This window comes from Prionailurus viverrinus, chromosome B2, assembly GCF_022837055.1.
Source record: "Prionailurus viverrinus isolate Anna chromosome B2, UM_Priviv_1.0, whole genome shotgun sequence".
NCBI classification, from domain to species: Eukaryota; Metazoa; Chordata; class Mammalia; order Carnivora; family Felidae; genus Prionailurus; species Prionailurus viverrinus.
This window is the reverse complement of record NC_062565.1, coordinates 15,016,281-15,035,362: the sequence shown is the minus strand read 5'-3', so window position 1 is coordinate 15,035,362 and position 19,082 is coordinate 15,016,281. Positions and strand designations below refer to the sequence as shown.

General features: G+C 46.3%; 1 protein-coding gene across 12 annotated transcripts in view; it reads left to right on the top strand.

Moving 5' to 3' along the window:
* The window catches only part of SIRT5 (sirtuin 5), a 40,308-nt gene extending 24,593 nt beyond the window's left edge, over positions 1-15,715 (top strand). For 11 of the 12 annotated variants that reach the window (XM_047858840.1, XM_047858839.1, XM_047858833.1 and 8 more), the window contains 3 exons: positions 304-427; positions 2,509-2,624; positions 15,231-15,715. In XM_047858840.1, coding sequence (XP_047714796.1) covers positions 304-427; positions 2,509-2,624; positions 15,231-15,306 — 316 coding nt within the window. In that variant the 3' untranslated portion in view covers positions 15,307-15,715. The remainder of the gene's footprint in view (positions 1-303; positions 428-2,508; positions 2,625-15,230) is intronic. The other variant, XM_047858841.1, reaches the window with a different exon arrangement.
* Positions 15,716-19,082: the final 3,367 nt, after the last annotated feature.

Below are 19,082 nucleotides of genomic sequence, written 5' to 3'. Positions count from 1 at the left end.
ATGGGACTCCATTTTGGGCCTGTGATCTCTCTTTTTTAACACGGTTTAGAAAGAGAATGGTAAGGTTGGCTGAAACACATCTGTCAACGTATCAGCCCAGTGCATCCGGACAAAATGAAAGCTTTAGAAGGGCCTGAATATTCAGAATAAGCTCACATGGTCTGGAAGGGGAGGGAGAGAGGATAACAAGGAAGAGGGCGACAGACTTGATTTGGGGTAGCCCCTAGCCTTCCTCTGACCCAGTGGGGCAGATGTTCTGGCAGGGCAGGTGTTGGGGTTGGGTGAAGGATAATGTTCCCACAGGTGTGAAGAGGCAGGGTGCGAGGGCCTGCTGCGACCCCACGTGGTGTGGTTTGGCGAAAACCTGGATCCTGCCATTCTGGAGGAGGTTGACAGAGAGCTGACCCTCTGTGACTTATGTCTAGTGGTAAGTCATGCCCTCCCCTGATCCTCGAGATTTTCCAGAACACCAGGACTGGGGTGGAGTTTGTTGTGTTTTTTTATGTTTCCTTCCTTCCCTCTCTCTTCCCTTTCCTTCCTTCCTCCTCTTCCTACTGTGTGTGTTGAGAGGTTTTGTACCCTACAGAAGAATTAAGAAACAACGAATACGAATTGATCGTAAATGTGAAACTGCGGAAGACCGTGTCTTGGGCTTTGCAAAGACACTCCCTTCCTGCCAAAAATAATGAAAAGAGCATGTTATTGGTTCTGATTTTGAAAGTAATACATGTTCATTATTACATTTGAGAAAACACAAAAAAGTGTAAAATTATAAGGAGGAAATTAGAAATCACCAATGATTCTACCATCCAAAAATAGGCACTGTTCATTTTAGTGTATTTTTTCCTAGATCAGAGGTGAGAAACTGTGGCCGGTGGGCCAGATCTAGGCTGCCACTTGTTTTTGTAAATAAAGTTTTATTGGAACACAACCATGCCCATTCTTCTACGTATCGTGTATGGCTGCTTTCACACTCCAATGGCAGAGTTGACTGTGATGGAGACTGTATGGCTTATAAATCCTAAAAATATTACTATATGGCCCTTTCCAGAAAAACATTTCTCTACTCCTGGTCTAGACCTTTTATTGTGCAGATGTATACATATGGTTAAAAATTCAAAAGTGGGTTCATACCGTATGTTCTGCTTGGAAACAACTTTATTCATGTAGCGATTCACCGGGCATATTCCGTGTCAGTACATCCACAAATCTGTATCATCTTTTCATTGGCGGCATGGTGTTCCGTTGCATGGATATACAAGGATGTATTTAACCAATCCTCCATTGTTGGACATTTAGGCCATTTCACATTTTGATATTTTAAATAATGCTGTAGTGAATATTCTTTTTTTGTTGTTAATTTAAAAAAAAATTTTTTTTTAACGTTTATTCGTTTTTGAGAGACAGAGAGAGACAGAGCATGAGTGGGGAAGGGGCAGGGAGAGAGGGAGACACAGAATCCGAAGCAGGCTCCAGGCTCTGAGCCATCAGCACAGAGCCTGATGCGGGGCTCGAACCCACGAACTGCGAGATGGTGACCTGAGCCGAACTCGGATGCTCAGCCGACTGAGCCACCCAGGCGCCCCTGTTGTTATTTTTTTTTTTTAATGCTTACTCATTTTTGAGAGACAGAGAGAGCGTGAGTGGGGGAGGGGCAGGATCTGAAGCAGGCTCCAGACTCCGAGCTGTCAGCACGGAGCCCGATGCAGGGCTCGAACTCACGAACTGCGAGATCATGACCTGAGCCGAAGTCAGACACTTAACCGACTGAGCCACCCAGGCGCCCCTGTAGTGACTATTCTTAGACATAACTCCTCGCATACTCTTCAAATCATTTCCTTGGGACATATTTCCTAGAAATGGAATGCATTAGACAGAGGGTGTGCATATTTCAGAGTTTTCTTAACACATCTTTAAAAGCAGAAGCACTTTCTCATGGGTACACATTCATTCAGCCAGTATTTATTGAGTGCACCCCAGTGTTTCAGTGTCTGTTCATCACCAGTGCTTAAATGAGAAAACCTGGTTTGTACAACATGTTCTGGACTTTCCATTCTTGTAAAGCACACTTACACATATGTATCTATAGGGAAAAACCTGAAAGGATGTATATCCAAATGTGAACAGTGGTTATCACAGGGTAGCGGGAGTATGAATAACGTGAGTATATTTTTTCTTTGAGTTTTCTAATGTTAAAAAAGAAAAGAAAAAAAATGAACATGGATTATTGGCATTACTTCACAGAGCAGAGACAAAACCGAGCCCTTGATCTGCCGTTCTCTCCGTTTGTGCTCCCTTTTCCCTAGCACATTCTTCTAGCGATCAGCCGACAGGATGCCTCTTAACTCCCCATCTGTCCCCTGGAAGCTCTCCATCTGTTTCATCCAGCTAGCTTTCCTCACATCTCGCAACCCTAAACTGGCCTGAGTTTGTGTAAGGTTTTCCGGAAGAATGTTTCCTCTCCCCGTAGCGTGGTCATTTGTCCGTTTCCATTTGTTTGCTTTGTAGGTGGGAACTTCCTCCGTGGTTTATCCTGCCGCCATGTTTGCCCCCCAGGTGTCTGCCCGCGGAGTGCCAGTGGCCGAATTCAACATGGAAACCACCCCAGCCACGAACAGATTCAGGTACAGGGACCAGGTGGGAGATGGACGGTGCTGAGCACGTTTAGACACGTTATCTAAACAGATGTCACCTATGGGTCTAATTAGAAAAAAGAGAGAGAGAGAGAGAGAGAGAGAGATGGAGACACACAGAGTATATGTTTCCTAATTTGGTCGGTCGTTGCTTTGACAGAAGAACAAAATCTTCACTGTAGACCAAGGTAGCTATGTCTTTTTACAGGGAATTTGCCTTAGGGCTTTTGGGGTTCACATTTTGAAAGTTATTCTTTGATTAGCGTTTTGAAAGTTCTTTGATTCCCTAGGCTTTGCTGTCATTAGTGTGTTTATGTGAGATTTAGTAATGGCATTTCGGTGTAGGCGAGTTGAATACCCAGCACAGCCGGGGAGATGCCCGTACACCCTCATCACTCTGTTCTCACTGCGTGGCGTCCTGGGTGAGCTCCTCTTTGGTCTCATTGCCAAATAGTTGCCACGTTGCCACATATCCTCAATATCAGTACTTGGGGCCATGCCACGATACTGATCCCTTCTTCCACACTGTGGAAAGTGGAGACCATCAGAGTATGCGTTTTGGGGGTTCTGTTTTGTCCTCACCTTCCTTTTGCTTTCTTTTTTCACCCTGGCTGTTGTGTCTTCCCTTAGTTTATACATTTTTATCAGTCTGCTTAATTCCTTTCTAGAATAAGGTAGAACATGAAAAACTCTTAAAGAAATATGAACAAATGGAAAACTTCACTGAAACTTCTCTTTTTTTTTTAAGTTTTTAATGTTTATTTATTTTGAGAGAGAGAGAGAGAATGAATGGGGAAGGGGCAGAGAAAGAGGGAGACAGAATCTGAAGCAGGCTCCATCAGCAAAGAGCCCGACGCGGGGCTTGAACCCACGAACTGCGAGATCATGACCTGAGCCGAAGTCAGACGCTTAACTGACCGAGCCACCCAGGTGCCCCTGAAACTTCTTATCATTACTTCAGCAGTTTTCACCTCAACAACATATTTTAAAAATACCGACGGGGGCGCCTGGGTGGCTCAGTTGGTTGAGCGTCCAAATTCATCTCCGGTCATGATTTCACAGTTCGTGAGTTCGAGCGCCGCGTCAGGCTCTGTGCTGACAGCTCGGAGCCTGGAGCCTGCTTCAGATTCTGTGCCTCCCTCTCTCTCTGCCCCAACCCACTTGCATTCTGTCTCTGTCTCAAAAATAAATAAACGTTAAAAAAATTAAAAAAAAAATACCAACGTGTGGGTACCACCCAGGAGGTTCTGATGTAATTGGCCTGAGGTGTAGCCTGGGCATCGTGATTTTTATCAGCTTCCTAGATGATTCTAATGTGCAGCCACGGTGAGAACCAGCATTCTGAGTCTTCACTGGGATAAAAATGTGCCACAGACTGTGTGACCGTCTTCAGGTGACTTGGCCGAATCTAGTCTCCTCCACGTCTTTTTAATCGGCTACGGTTTGTGTCCTCAGTCCACCTCTTCATTTGTGCGTAAGTGGTAGGAACGAGGAAGACGTCCCTTTAAAAAACTGCCTTCGATTATAAAACTGATTCTTTGAAAACTCCCCAGGAGAAGCAATATAGAAGATGAGAATATGTGGAAGGACATTCATGTTCATGGACCAGACAAGTTAATATTGTTACTATGGCAGTGCTCCCCACCCTGATTTACAGATACCGCTAGTCTCTATCGAAATTGCGGCTGGCCTGTTTGCTGAAATTGGCAAGTTGGTCCCAAAATTCATACGGAAATGCAAGAGACCCAGAATAGCCGAAACAAAAAGAATGAAGTTGAAAAACTCACACTTTGCAGTTTGGAAAGTTACCATGAAGTTACAGTTACGCAGACCGCGTGGCGCTGGCCTGCAGATGGGCACATGGGTTAGCGGGACAGAATCGCGAGTCCAGAAATACACGTAGGTTAGCGGGACAGAATCGCGAGTCCAGAAATACACGTAGGTTAGCGGGACAGAATCGCGAGTCCAGTCAGCGTATAGCCAACCGATTTCTGGAAAGGGTATGAAGACAACTCAAGGAAAGGACAGTCTTTTTAACAAGTGGTGCTGGAACAGCTGGAGAGCCACCTGCAAAAGAAGGGACTGGGACTCTTTCATCACACCACCTGCAAAAATTAGCCCAAATGGGTCATAGACCTAAACATAAAAGCTAAAAATGTAAAATACTTAAATGAAAATATAGGAGTAAGTCTTTTTGACCTCGAGTTAGTCAAAGCCTCCGTGATATGACTTCAAAAGCACAAGTAACACAAGAAAAATGGATAAATCAGGGGCGCCTGGGTGGCTCAGTCAAACATCCAACTCTTCGTTTTGGCTCAGGTCATGATCTCACAGTTCATGAGTTTGAGCCCTGCATTGCCCCACATTGGGCTCTGTGCTGACAGTGTGGAGCCTGCTTCGGATTCTCTTTTTCCCTCTCTCCTTGCCTCTGTCTTTTTCTCCTCTCTCAGAATAAATAAATAAACTTTAAAAAAAAATGGATAAATTGGACTCCATCAAGATTAAAAACCTCTGTACTTCAACGGACCCCATCCGCAAAGTGAAAAAGACAACCTACAGAATGGGAGAGAATATTTGCAGGTCTAATATTTGATATGGGACTTGCATCCAGCATATATAAAGAGCTCTCACAATTCAATAATAAAAAGACAAACAGTCTAATTTAGAAATGGACCGAAGATTTGAGTAGACGTTTCTCCAAATATGTACACATGGCCGATAAGCATATTGAAATATGCTGAACATTATTAAAATTAGGGAAATGCAAATTAAAACCACCATGAGATACCATTTAACAACCACTAGCATGGGTATTATAATACAAAGTGTGTATGTATATATATATATACATACACACTTTGTATTATATATATTTATATACACTTTGTATTATATATTATATAGGGGGCCCTATATAATTATAATTATATATATTATATATATATTATATATATATTATATATATATTATATAAAGTAGCAGGTGTTGAAGAAAGTGGACCTCTCACCCGTTGCCAGTAGAAATGGACAATAGTGCACCTGCTTCGGAAAACAGTCTGGCAGTTCCTCGAAAGGTTATATACAGAGTGAACATATGATCCAGCAATTCTCTTAGGTAGATAGCCGAGAGAAATGAAAACATACATCTACTGGGGTGCCTGGGTGGCTCAGTCGGTTAAGCGTCCGACTTCTGCTCAGGTCATGATCTCATAGTTTGTGGGTTCGAGCCCTGCATTGGGCTCTGTGCTGTCAGTGCAGAGCCTGCTTCGGATCCTCTGCCTCCCTCTCTCTCTGCCCCTCCCCTGTTCTCGCACTCTCTCTCTCAAAAGTAAATAAACATTAGGGAAAAAAGGGGCACCTGGGTGACTCACTCGGTTAAGCATTCAGCTCTTGGTTTTGGCTCAGGTCATGATCTCATGGTTTCATGAGTTTGAACACTACGTCGGGCTCTGTGCTGACAGCACAGAGCCAGCCTGGGATTCTCAGTCTCCCCCTCTCTCTGCCCATCTCCCACTCGTGCTGTCTGTCTCTCCCAAAATAAATTAAAAAAAAAAGAAAAAGCAAGAATGATCCAAATGTCCTTCCGGTCCTCAACTGATTAGTGGAGAAACATAATTTGGCACATACATATCAGGGAATATTATGCAGCCATGAAAAGAAATGAAATGCTGATCTGTGTTACAACATGAATGACCTTTGAAACATTCTAGTGGGTGAAAGAAGCCAGGCACACAAGACCACACATCATATGATTCTGTTTATATGAGATACCTAGAAATCAACCGAGACTGGAGGTCGATGAGTGGTTGTCTAGGGTTAGGGCAGGGAGGAATGAGAAGTAACTATAAATGGAGACACGTTTCCTTTTGGGATGAGAAAAAATTGTCTAATGTGGATTGTTGTGATGGTCATATAATTCTGTGAATATACTAAAAAAAAAAACCACATTAAATTATATGTTTTAAACAGCTTATACGTGAGTTATATCTCAGTTAAGCTATCCTGCTCAGAATTAAGTTATCTTCTAATGTATGCCCCGAAAAGTAGACATTGGACCTCTAACACGCGTTGTGGCATACACAGGTAGCAGCTGTACTAGCCTGCAGCATTCTAAGAAATGTCGGAGCAGGCAGCTCGGGCCTCTCGTCTGCTCAAAAGAACATCAGGGTGGCTCGGTGGCTTAAGTGTCCAACTTCGGCTCAGGTCATGACCTCATGGTTCACCAGTTCAAGTCCCACGTCGGGCTCTGTGCCGACAGCTTGGAGCCTGGAGCCTGCTTCAGATTCTCTGTCTCCCCCGCTCACTGCCCCTCCCCTGCTCGCATTCTGTCTCTCTCTCTCTCTCTCTCTCTCAAAAATAAATCAACATTAAAAAAAAAAAAGAACATCAGTATTCTCCAAGAATGGGAAAGGACAAACTTTGTTTCCTTCTTTTTTAAAAAAATTTATTTATTTTTTTGAGGTGGGGGTGGGGAAGGGCAGAGAGAGAATGAGAGAGAATCCCAAGCAGGCTCTGTGCCATCAGCAAGGAGCCTGACTCGGGGCTTGATCCCATGAATTGCAAGATCATGACCTGAGCCCAAATCAAGACCTTACCCCACTGAGCCAGCCGGGTGCCCTGGGATAAACTTTCTGAAGGAGGAAGTGAGCTCCGTCCCTAGTCCCTTTCTTCTAATGTGGTTTATTTTCAGTCCTATGATCTCCAGCTCACCTCTAAGAAGTATAAAGACTGAAAACAAAACCATCGTGGTAGGAAAGTAACAAAATGCAGATGGCGGGGGTGGGGGAGAAAAGAAGACAATAAAAGGAGAGTGTTTGCACAAGCCAAGGGCTGGCCTCTACCTTTCATGCCCCGGACTGACCGGCAGGGACTGGCAGGCCTTGTGTGTGTCTTCTTGTGAGAGGAAATTGAACCTGCCAGTTGTCCCTGCAGGTTGAGAAGAGAATCGTGCCGTATAGTGATATCATTGCATAAGCGGGGCCTCCTAACACGACAGACCCGGTTCCGCCGCTGCTCGGTCTCGGCCAAAATCTTGGAAGCCTTGACCAAGTCTGACAAGCTACCCAGTGACCAGCACCTACCACAAGAACCGCCTTCTGTTCGTTCTTTCCTCTGGCAGCTGAGGCTGGCTGTACCACCAAGTCTGGGAATTTGCCCAGATGGGTGTAGCTGACGGGCGAAGACAGTCGTGCTTTTATCTAGGAGTCCTCAAAGGTGGCATTTAGGAGAGACGTAGGTGACCTTCTCCCCCCTTCTCAGCTTTTCAAACGGGGAACCAGGGCTGGGGCGATCGAGTGTTTGAACACACAGCTCGACAAGGGCAGGATTTTCTCTTAACAGCTCACGCGTGATAGATTTTGGTTGGATTTGACTCTGGGTTGGTGCTCCACAAACTGCCTCCCGTAGGCCGAATTCACCCGCCATCTGCGTTTGTAAATAAAGTTTTATTGGCACTAGGCCGTGGCCCTGTGTTTACAGCAACAGAACTGGGTCGTTGCAACAGAGACCGTCTGGCCTAAAATATGCCTTCTCTGGCTCTTCACAGAGAAAGGCTTTGCCAACAACTACTGTAGGTGAATGAGAGAAACAAAAGCTGGGATAATGTCTCCTTTTAGCCTAATTTTCCTTATTGCCTAAATAGGCGGGGCAGGAACGCGGGCCACGCTTTGAACGTGGATCTCACAGGACGTCTTAGGCCGAGCACGCGTCGATTAGATTCTTTGCCCCAATTCTCACGTAGAGACAAAGTCACAGAATTTGCCTCCCACTGAAATGTATTAATGTCCTCAGGGTGTTCATCAGTTCCGGTTTTGTTTTTGTCATTGGTCCCATCCCCGCTGGTGGTCGCGGATGATTTCTGACAAGCCATTACGGTTAGTGTAGACACGAGCCACTTTCAGCTTCGGCTTCTGGGTTCTTGGCTGTTCACTCAGTGCCGGGGTCCTTGGCACGTGAGGGTCTGTGCACTTGCTGAGGCAGAAATGAGGTTTGCTTGTCAAGAGGCTGGTGTGTTGGGCCTTCCAAGTACCTGGTCCCCTCCCCCCACCCCCGTGCCCTGTGATCACCATGTCGTTCATCTTGGAATTTCTCTAAACTTTGGAATTTAGTTGAAGTCCACAGGTGTTTATTTACTAAGCACCTGTAATGCCCTAGACACGGTCCTAGGGGCTCAGGCCAGGATACGTCAGGACACCAAGCAAAAAAATCTCTTGTGTGAACATGACCCTCTCGTGGTGGAGGCAGACGGTAAGCAGTAAAGCAGAATAAACGGGCAAAGACTGTAGCCGGTGAGCAGCTGGGCCGGAGGCTGTGGCAGAAAGCAAAAGTCGAATTGGAATGGAGCAGACAGGTTGCAGGATTCAGCTGGGTAGTCGAGGCAGGCCGCACTGAGAAGACATCTGCGCGGGCTTGGAGGCGATGAGAGAGTGAGCTAAGGGGACTGTCTGGCTAAGAGCTTTCCAGACACGGGACCACCTGGAGCAGAGCCCCCCCACCCACCCCAGGACAAAGCATGCCTGGGAGGTGTGAGGACCAGCACTGAGGTCAGTGTGACCGGAGTAGGGAGAGGGAGGGCGAAGAGGTGGTCAGGAAGGTCAGGAAGGAACTTGTTTTGGGGGGGCGAGGGGAGGGGAGAAAGAAAGCAAACTGCCAGTAGAGTTTAGAAGTCTGAGTTCTTAGTTAGAAAATGTTTTGTTTTTTTTTTAACATTTAATATCGAGAGACAGAGACAGAGCACGAGCATGGGAGGGGCAGAGAGGGAGGGGGAGACACAGAATCTGAAGCAGGCTCCAGGCTCTGAGCTGTCAGCACAGAGCCCGACGCGGGGCTCGAACTCACGGACCGCGAGATCGTGACCTGAGCCGAAGTCGGATGCTTTACCGACTGAGCCACCCAGGCGCCCCTAGAAAATGGTTTTATAAGGGCGCCTGGGTGGCTCAGTCGGTGGAGCGTCCGACTTCGGCTCAGGTCACGATCTCGCGGTCCGTGAGATCAAGCCCCACGTCGGGCTCTATGCTGACAGCTCAGCCTGCTATGGATTCTGTGTCTCCCTCTCTCTCTGCCCCTCCCCTGCTCGTGCTCTGTCTCACTTTCAAAAATGAATAAATGTTAAAAAAAAGTGGTTTTTTTGAAGCCGGTTTTCTAAATTGCTTTAATTATGTATTTGCTCAGCAAGAGTATAAAGAGCATACTTTTAAATTACGGTTGGCCACAGTGGGTAGGAAGTCCGGTGCTCCCCCTGGCTGCACTGAGGGTGGGTAGGAAGGGCCCTAATCTGGGTTCAGGCAGTTCGGCTCCTTGTTGGTCTGTTCCTCAAAAAGTCACTGAGAGTAAGAACAACTTAAAAGGCACACATACATGCCTTAATAAAGTATACTTGAAGATACCTAACGAGATTTAATTTTATTGAATTAAAAATATTTTCGTTTAGAGCAAAACACTGCATTCATTTGGTTGGTTTCGCTTTGCTTGACGGAGCTGGAGGCCATTTCTCTGAGCAGGGGCCTGCTGATCATGCAGTCGCCTTTCTTGCATGAATCATGCTCTTAATCCTCCCAGCGTCCCCCGCCCCCCCAAGCCCCTGCAGATAAAAATCACCCTAACCCTTTGGGCGCCTAGGTGGCTCAGTCGGTGGAGCGTCCGACTTCGGCTCAGGTCATGATCTCACAACTCGTGGGTTCGAGCCCCGCGTCGGGCTCTGTGCTGACAGCTCGGAGCCTGGAGTCTGCTTTGGATTCTGTGTTTTCATCTCTCTCTGCCCCTAACCCACTCACATTCTGCCTCTGTCTCTCTCAAAAATAAATAAACATTAAAAAAAAAAAATCGGGCGCCTGGGTGGCTCAGTTGTTTAAGCATCTGACTTCGGCTCCGGTCATGATCTCGTGGTTCGTGAGTTCGAGCCCCGTGCTGGGCTTGGTGCTGACAGCTCAGAGCCTGGAGCCTGCTTCAGATTCTGTGTCTCCCTCTCTCTCTCTGCCCCTCCCCTGCTCACATTCTGTCTTTCTCTCTCTCTCTCAAGGATAAATAAAAACATTCAAAAAAAAAATTTTTTTAAAGTCACCCTAACCCTTATTTTGTAAAACAAAACAGACCACCAAAAAAACAGTCCGATCCCAAGGCTCTGGTCTAGACTTTCCGTGGCGAGAGGACTATTTGTTTATTTGACCAGCAGCCCAGGTGACTGTTCTCATCAGGGAGTCTTAGAAGACACCGGATTACAGCCTCTGGTTTAGGTATTTTTCTGCCTTTTTTTTTTTTTCCTTTTTAGAAGGGGAAAACTAACAGAAAAGAAATTACAGAACTAACAGAAAAGAAATTTGTGAAGCAGGCTTCCTCCCTAGTCTTTCCCACCTATGCTAATTTAACAGAATTACTTTCAGTGACCCGCCGTGCCTTTCCAAAGCCTAACAACAAATTTTCCTAGGAATGGCCCTCTCTTCACAACTATATTTTGGGGATTTATTACACAATTTTTACTTGAAGTAGATAATCACAGTAACCGTTAGAAGTGGCATGAACAGATTCCGGAACATACACAGTGGACCTGGTCGCCCCGCTGCTGGGGGGGAGGCGGGGTTGGTGCACGGGGCTGCTACAACACGAGTCTTCAAGCACTTTTGTATTTTTTTAAACTTGACATCTAACATTCTGTATCGGAATGCAGTAAAACCCTGGATTGCGAGTAACTTGTTCTGCCAGCGTTCCGCAAGACGAGCAAACATTTCTAATAAACGTTAACTTGATGCACGAGCAATGTCTCGCAACACGAGTAGTAGGTGAAGCCGAACGTCCCACGATCGCAACTGAGCCAATGGTTCTTGAGATTCACTTTGATATACGAGTGCTTTGGATTACAAGCATGTTTCCGGAACGAATTATGCTCGCAAACCAAGGTTTTACTGGAGTTGAAAACCATGTGATTCTAGGTGTATTAGAAATCAAATACTGAAATTTTATAATAAAAATGCATTACAAGCAAATCCGCCATTATCATGGTTTTATTTATTTTTTGTTAATGTTTATGTATTTTTGAGAGAGAGACAGAGAGAGCAGGGGAGGGACAGAGAGAGAGAGAGAGAGAGAGGGAGACACAGAATCGGAAGAAGGCTCCAGGCTCCGAGCTGTCAGCAGCAGAGCCCGACACGGGGCTGGAACTCACGAGCTGCGAGACCATGACTTGAGCCAAAGTCAGTCACTTAACCAACTGAGCCACCCAGGCGCCCCTTCATGATTTTAAATGTATTCAGTCTCAGCGTCACAACTGCTTGATACTCACCGTCATCTATTTACAAAATAGATATACAAGCCCTTTCTTTTAAATTTTTTTTTTTTCTTGAGAGAGAGAGCGAAAGAGAGAGCATGAGCAGCAGGGTGGGGGGCGGGGGGGGGGGGCAGAGAGAAAGCGAGAGAGAGAATCCCAGGCAGGCTCCCTTCTGTCAGCATAGAGCCCGAAGTGGGGCTCGATCTCATGAACCGTGAGATCATGACCTGAGCTATAATCAAGGTCAGATGCTTTGCTAACTGAGATGCTCAGGTTGCCCCTTTTTCCACAGCCTTCACGTTTTTTCTTCTTCTCTTTGAACTTTTATTTCCACACTTGATCTTAGCCAAAAGGCCGAGAAGGGATGACCTTTTATTTCCGTCCTACCTTCACTATAGAAATTCATATTAATGTAATATATTTTTATGCTTAAAAATCTTTTTTGTTAACTACTCTATTTCTGTAGCACAATATGATATGAATCTTTTATTTTCCACTTCCTTAAAACTTAAAAACTGCCCTATTGAAAAATTTCTCCAGATTGAATCATCGCTACAACAATTTGTGGTATAGCTGTTGAAAACAACATATAAATAATAAATTCTGACTAATAATTCCATAAAAGTGAAATTTTAATTGGAAACGCATCTTTTAATGTTTTACTTATTTTTTGAGAGACAGAGAGACACAGAGCAGGAGCGGGGCAGGGTCAGAGAGAAGGAGACATAGAATCTGAAGCCGGCTCCAGGCTCCGAGCTGTCAGCACAGAGCCCGACGCGGGGCTCGAACTCACGGACTGTGAGCTCATGACCTGAGCCGGAGTCGGATGCTTAACTGACTGAGCCACCCGGGTGCCCCAAAACGCATCTCTTAATAGATGCATGGGCCACGAACTTTTTGGATTAGTTCCCGTGTCCCTGGCTAAGTGTTAGAAGGAGACAGTTTATGTTGTTCCTGCCCAATCCACCGGCAGTCACCAGAAACAAATCTGTAGTCAGATCAAGTTTACTGGTTCTCTGCAAATGAGGGAGACCGCATCCCAGGGGGACATGGTGCGTGTCCCCATGCGAAGGAAAAGGTGCCGTGACTACAGGATTTGGAGGGAGGGTGGAGCTTAGGTGAAATTTCAACAAAGCTGTTTTGGGGAGACGAACGGCAAGCAGGGCTGTGTGGAAGGGGGTCAGGTGCAGTCTGGCGGGCAGCGTGGGCACAGGGTCCTGTTTCCCTGGAGCCTGCAAAGTGAAGGTAGACGTGGACGTCTACGTGGAAGGTAGACGTGTCCGGATGCCCTTTATCTGAAGGTCTGCTCCGGGATTGGAAGTCAAGGCTGCTGGTCAGTGGCACGGTGACTTAGATCCTCTGAGCATACTTACCCTTTACCGCTGTCATTTCCAACAGCAGTTTCGGGCAGTTTATGATTTTAGAGAACAAAGTTCCTCCCTGAGTAACAACAACAACAACAACAAAAAGCAGCAGTCACGCAGAGAAGGGGGGTTGTCAGGATCCTTTGCAGCCCCTCCTGGGAAAAAATACCGTTTTCTCTTTGCACTTGGCTTTCTCTGCGTCTCTTGTTCTCTCTAGTCTGAGGGCTGGGAGGGCACATCTTTACTGAATCGCATTTAGTGATCTCGTCGACGGCCCTATCGGGCCAGATGCTCTATCCGGTTTTATCGAAGACAGGAACGGAGTGGCCCCTACTTGCCTAAGGATGTGTCGTCACCCCGTCTCCGGAAACCGTTTGTTTTCTGAGATGCACACCAACATTTCAAACGCCCCTTTATCTGGCCCCTCGAAAGTTTGCACGTTCTGTGATAAGGCATCGTGGGAAGGCTCCAGGCGGGTGAGGGGCTCGGCTTGCTCTTGGAAAGTGGGAGAAAGCTGAACGGGGCAAGGGGCAGGTGAAAGGCCACCTTCTCAGGAAGGAAAACGTGTGCAAGTTGAGGCTGTGGGGATTCCCTATACGTTCTCCGTGCCTGGCTGGCATTTTTGGGAGGTCCTCAAGGGGCTTCAACCGTGCAGGTGAGGAGCTTTCTGGCAGCCAGTGTTCAACATACTGTAGGTGGCCAGAAGGAGTAGAGGTGTCACTGGGTGGGGACATCAGTTAGCGGCACTCTGTCCAGAGACAAGACTGTTTGAGGTCTAAGGCGTCCGCGATTTGTGTTGTGTCAACAATAAACGATATGGGGCGCGTGGGTGGCTCAGTCAACTAAGCATCCAACTCTTGGTTTCAGCTCACGCCGTAATCTCACAATTCGGGAGATCGAGCCCCGCGTTGGGCTCTGCACTGGCAGCATGGAGCCTGCTCGGAATTTTCTCTCTCTCTCTCTCTCTGCCCCTCTCCTGACTGTCTCTCTGTCTCTCTCTTTCTCTAAATAAATAAGTAAACATTTTAAACAATTTAAAAAAAAATACAGCATGAATGGTGAATTACATTGAACATGTGCTTTTTCCATTTTTAATTGTGCTCAGTTGGCTTGCTTATTAACATACGAGAAAATCCTACTTTTACAGGATTCTCCTAATCCTGCATTCAGAGTTGGGCTTATTTTTTGTGTTTTTCCTCAAAGGAAGCCGAAATCATTAATTTTTCTTCTTTGTCCCTGCTGTTTCCTCTTTATGTTTGTTTCTTTCTCCTTTCTGACTGTATATACGTCAGTTAGTCGTGAAGTCCAGTGGATCGCTTGAGAGGCCTGTTCAGCGAAAATGTTCATGGTCTGTGTGGTCCATGAGGTTATTTTTCTTTAGTCTTTTTCTTTTTTTAATGTTTGTTTGAGACAGAGCGTGAGCAGGGGAGGGGCAGAGAGAGAGGGAGACACAGAATCCGAAGCAGGCTCCAGGTTCCGAGCTGTCAGCACAGAGCCCGACGCGGGGCTCGAACTCACAAACCGTGAGGTCATGACCTGAGCCGAAGTTGGAAGCTTAACCAACTGAGCCTCCCAGGCGCCCCTCTCTTGTCTTTAGTGCACGAAAATGCTCTTTTAATGTAGTATATAGATTTTGTAAAACTCAAGTTTCAGTTATGAGGTTGGCAATACGGTCATAAAATGCACTTGACAATTATGTCTCCCCTAGCCCTTAAAATAAAATGCGTGTTTATAGCGCCTGAATTCTAGGCTGTTCCTTTCCTAACTAAATCCCCTTGATTTCTGTGGCCGACCTGTAATGAAATGTCTACATCCAGAATTGTCAGAAGCCAGTTTGCCGAGAGTGGGGACAAAGTTCACAATACTGTATTTGGGAGATGTGGGATTTCACTTTGGATACAACCACGCAGTGTGTGAGCAGCTGAAGTCGTATGTTCATTTTGCTCCTAACTCTGCTGTATTTGTCCTGTTTCAGGTTTCACTTCCGGGGGCCTTGCGGTACCACTCTTCCTGAAGCCCTTGCTCCTCGTGAAACTGAAAACGTGTCTTAATTGTCCCGGGGAAAGAAGAAATCGTGGCACATCTAAGTACCGGGCCACAAACAGAGGCGAAACAATCATGGGGATGGTGAGCTAAATGTTAGAACATCTAGAAATAACCTCCGATTGCCTGGCTGGAATCCCACCTGATGATAAGTGATGGCAGTTTAGAAGGAACAATCGCAACAGTGGAGTTGATGCAGTGTTATTTTGTGTGAACTTAAACACAAGATATCTCTGATGTGTTTGGTTGGTTATTGGAAGGGGATATTTTTGTGATTAGATTTTCTTTGAAAGAAGCAGTCGTGCTGATTTTATTGTTGCTATCTGGGCAAAGATAGGAGTAGAGGGGTCAAACCTTGGTATTTCTAATTTTTGTCAAGTTTTGGTGGAAAATAAACTCACTCTCTACGGTAGGTGATTTATTGTATAAGGATGCTACCCCAAGAGATGTCTTTGTTGGGGGATTTTCCTTTTCGGTGTTTTCCTCGTTTGTCTGTGTTACCTCACAGTGCGTGGGATAACCCTACAACAAGAAGTCATGCAAGGAAGGAAGAGAAAAGTAGCACAAGACAGAAAATCAGGGGGCGCTTGGGTGGCTTAGTCGGTTGAGCGTCTGACTTCGGCTCAGGTCATGATCTCGCAATCCATGAGTTCGAACCCCGCGTCGGGCTCTGTGCTGACAGCTCAGAGCCTGGAGCCTGCTTCAGATTCTGTGTCTTCCTCTCTCTCTACCCCTTCCCTGCTCATGCTTTGTCTCTGTCTCTCAAAAACAAATAAGATAAAAAATGTTAAAAATTTTTTCTAAAAAGATAGAAAATCCGGATTAAAAAAAAATAAACGATGCAAATATATGGACTCCAAGGGCAAACACAGCTGCCTAAAGTTGAGCGCTGGCCTTCTTAGCAGCCAAGGAGGAAGGGGGGACGTGATCGCTGTTTCTCAATAACACAAACACAGAAGCAAATGGTCTGTGTAAGGTGGAAAAGCCCACCAAGCTTTCCCAGACACTGAATTCTGAAGCTTTTTTTTTTTTTTTCCTGTGGACTTAAAAAAAATTATGCCCAATCTACCTTGGAGTAAAGTAGTAAAAATACAGCTCCTGCTCAAGCCTCACCATCTAACGCCACACCCAGGGTCCCGGAATGCCTGCTGTCTGGCCTGACCGGGAAGAGTGGTCTTTAGGAAACAGTGGAGGGAGGTCAGCCCTACCTGGGTCCCTTAGATGAGGTGGGTTCCCTGGGTGATCACACACTTGGGCCACGTTGCCTCAGCCCCTTACAAAACTGCATCTAATGTTAACTGTTGGCTTTCGTAGAAATAGACAAGACACGGTCACATAAAACTTTGTACTGCATTTGCAAGTCATAGCTTTTCATAAATCCCAGAGATTCTTTGCTTGGGCAAGAGGGGTGTTCATAACCTACAAGGAGTCTGAAAGACCGGCCAAGCATCTGGAGGGCTCGATTCCCACTTTTCATCATTCACTTTTAATAGTTTTGTTGTTGGGCTTCTCAAAGTTAAATGCATATATTTTCCTAGGGTTAGCGATGTCAGAAGTCAGCATACTGTCTCAGTGAGTCTGATTATATAGATTTTTTTCAGGTTTATTTGCAAGAGAGAGAGAGAGTGCGCACATGTGCAAGTGGGGGAGGGACAGAGAGAGAGAGAGAGAGAGAGAGAGAGAGAGAATCCCAACCAGGCTCCACGCCACCAGTGCAGAATCTGACGCAGGGCTCGAACCCATGAACCATGAGCTCGTGACCTGAGCCAAAGTCAGACACTTAACTGACTGAGCCACTCAGGCGTGCCCCGCGAGTCTGATTATATTTTTAACCTGTAATTTCTATCTGACCAAAGCCCACGTATTTCGGAACTGTTCTCTGCAACTCTTCTCATCCTGGGCCTTTGGCACCAGTGGCTTTTTTTATTTTTAGTTTTTAGTTTGATTCGTGTTTTTTCATTTTTGTTCACGTTTTGGTTTTGTTAGAGAAGATGAAAAAAAAGAGTTGAAGATACAAAATGTAGGTGAGGTAGCATTATTTAATTCAATTTAATGTTTACTGAATGGCTCCCATATGACAGACACTGGAAATAAGATGATCAGCAAGATATGGACCTTACCCTCCAGGAGTTCACAGAATGGTTGGGACAACTGTTACGTAAACTATTTTACAGTGTGGCAACTACAGTGAAGTAATATGCCCAAGATTCAGGGAAGAATGCAATTAGAGATGGGTGGAGAGGGGATAGGGTAGATATTAAGGCACTTTAAGAGGAAGTCAGCCTTGGGGTGCCTGGGTGGCTCAGTCGGTTAAGCGTCCGACTTCGGCTCAGGTCATGATCTCGTGGTTCGTGGGTTCGAGCCCCGCGTGGGGCTCTGTGCTGACAGCTCAGAGCCTGGAGCCTGTTTTGGATTCTGTGTCTCCCTCTCTCTCTGACCCTCCCCCGTTGATGCTCTGTCTCTCTCTGCCTCAAAAATAAATAAACGTTAAAACAAAAATCTAAGAGGAAGTCAGCCTTGGTGGCAATGTTTGAAGTATAAATAGTTCCACGTGGAGGAGTATCAGAAAAGGAAACAGCCTGTACAAATGCATAGCAAGTGTGAAACAGCTTGGTTTGTTCAGAGAGTGACCAATCACTTAGTGCTGTGCAGTGGGTGGGAGAAGGTAAGCACAGAGATCAGGAAGGGCCCTGTGTGCCAAGAGACAGAATATACCCGGAGGCGGAGAATATAAACAACGCACGGGTTGCATTCACTAAGTAACGGTGACGTCATTCTTCTACCAGATTCAGGATTTGCGACCACCCGCCACTGTTCAAGGCTCCTGGGGTTAAAGCAGGGAACCCGACCAGGACCCTATTCTCACATCGCTTACATCCTAAAATAGGGGTGTCTGACGATCAGCTGTCGGAAGTGGTGTTGACGAACAACGATGAACAGAGGCGTGGACGGTCCAGGGGGCAGGTGGTCAGGGGAGCCTGGTGGCTGAGGTTGCCAAGCACATGTTCGGTGCTGAGGATTGATTGAAACCTGCATCTGTCAACTTGTTCCTGTCGGCGACAGGAGGACTGGAAGGCATCGAGGTCCTATTGCTACAATTCTTCCCTTCGAAATGCCACTTCTTTGGGGTGCAGGGAGTGAAGGGAGCTGACTCTACAAATACTGATTAATTAGACTGTGAAAATTAGTAAAGAGAAACCTCACTAAAATGGAGCTGGGAAGTTGGGCAAGGGCGGTCTCACGCTCTACCACTTGCCCTTACTTGCAAATCCAACAGTTTACCTAGCAGGTGTAGACAGCTTTATTAACGCCCACAGGAGGGAGAGAGGCTTTCCTCTTCGCCCAGCAACAGCCCAGCCAATGACAGCGTGACAACTCGCCCAATGAGAAGCCACTATAGTTTGAACTCCCAGTTTACTCCAATGGCCTTTTAGTTTGTAACAGCCCCACCCAAAGGTTCCCTTTCCTTTATAAAAAGAGCGATCCACGCTTTGGGGGTGCTTGCTGTGGTTTTGCCTGCAGCCTGTTTGCCCCGGGGTTTCAATCTCTACGATTCCTGAATAAACCCATTTTTCGCTGGTAAAACAACCGGCAGTTTTATTTTTTCAGATTAACAGGACCAAGCGGATCCCCGTGGTAGGTAGGGCCGCCGGGGCTTGCGGTCACAGGTTTCTGGGCACTGGCTGGCATAGCTGGCCACTGGACCGGAGTGGGGGGCGGGGAGCCAGCCAATCCTTCTGCCAGCCTCCCAGCGGAGGACGTCTCACGATGGCTCTTCCCCTCC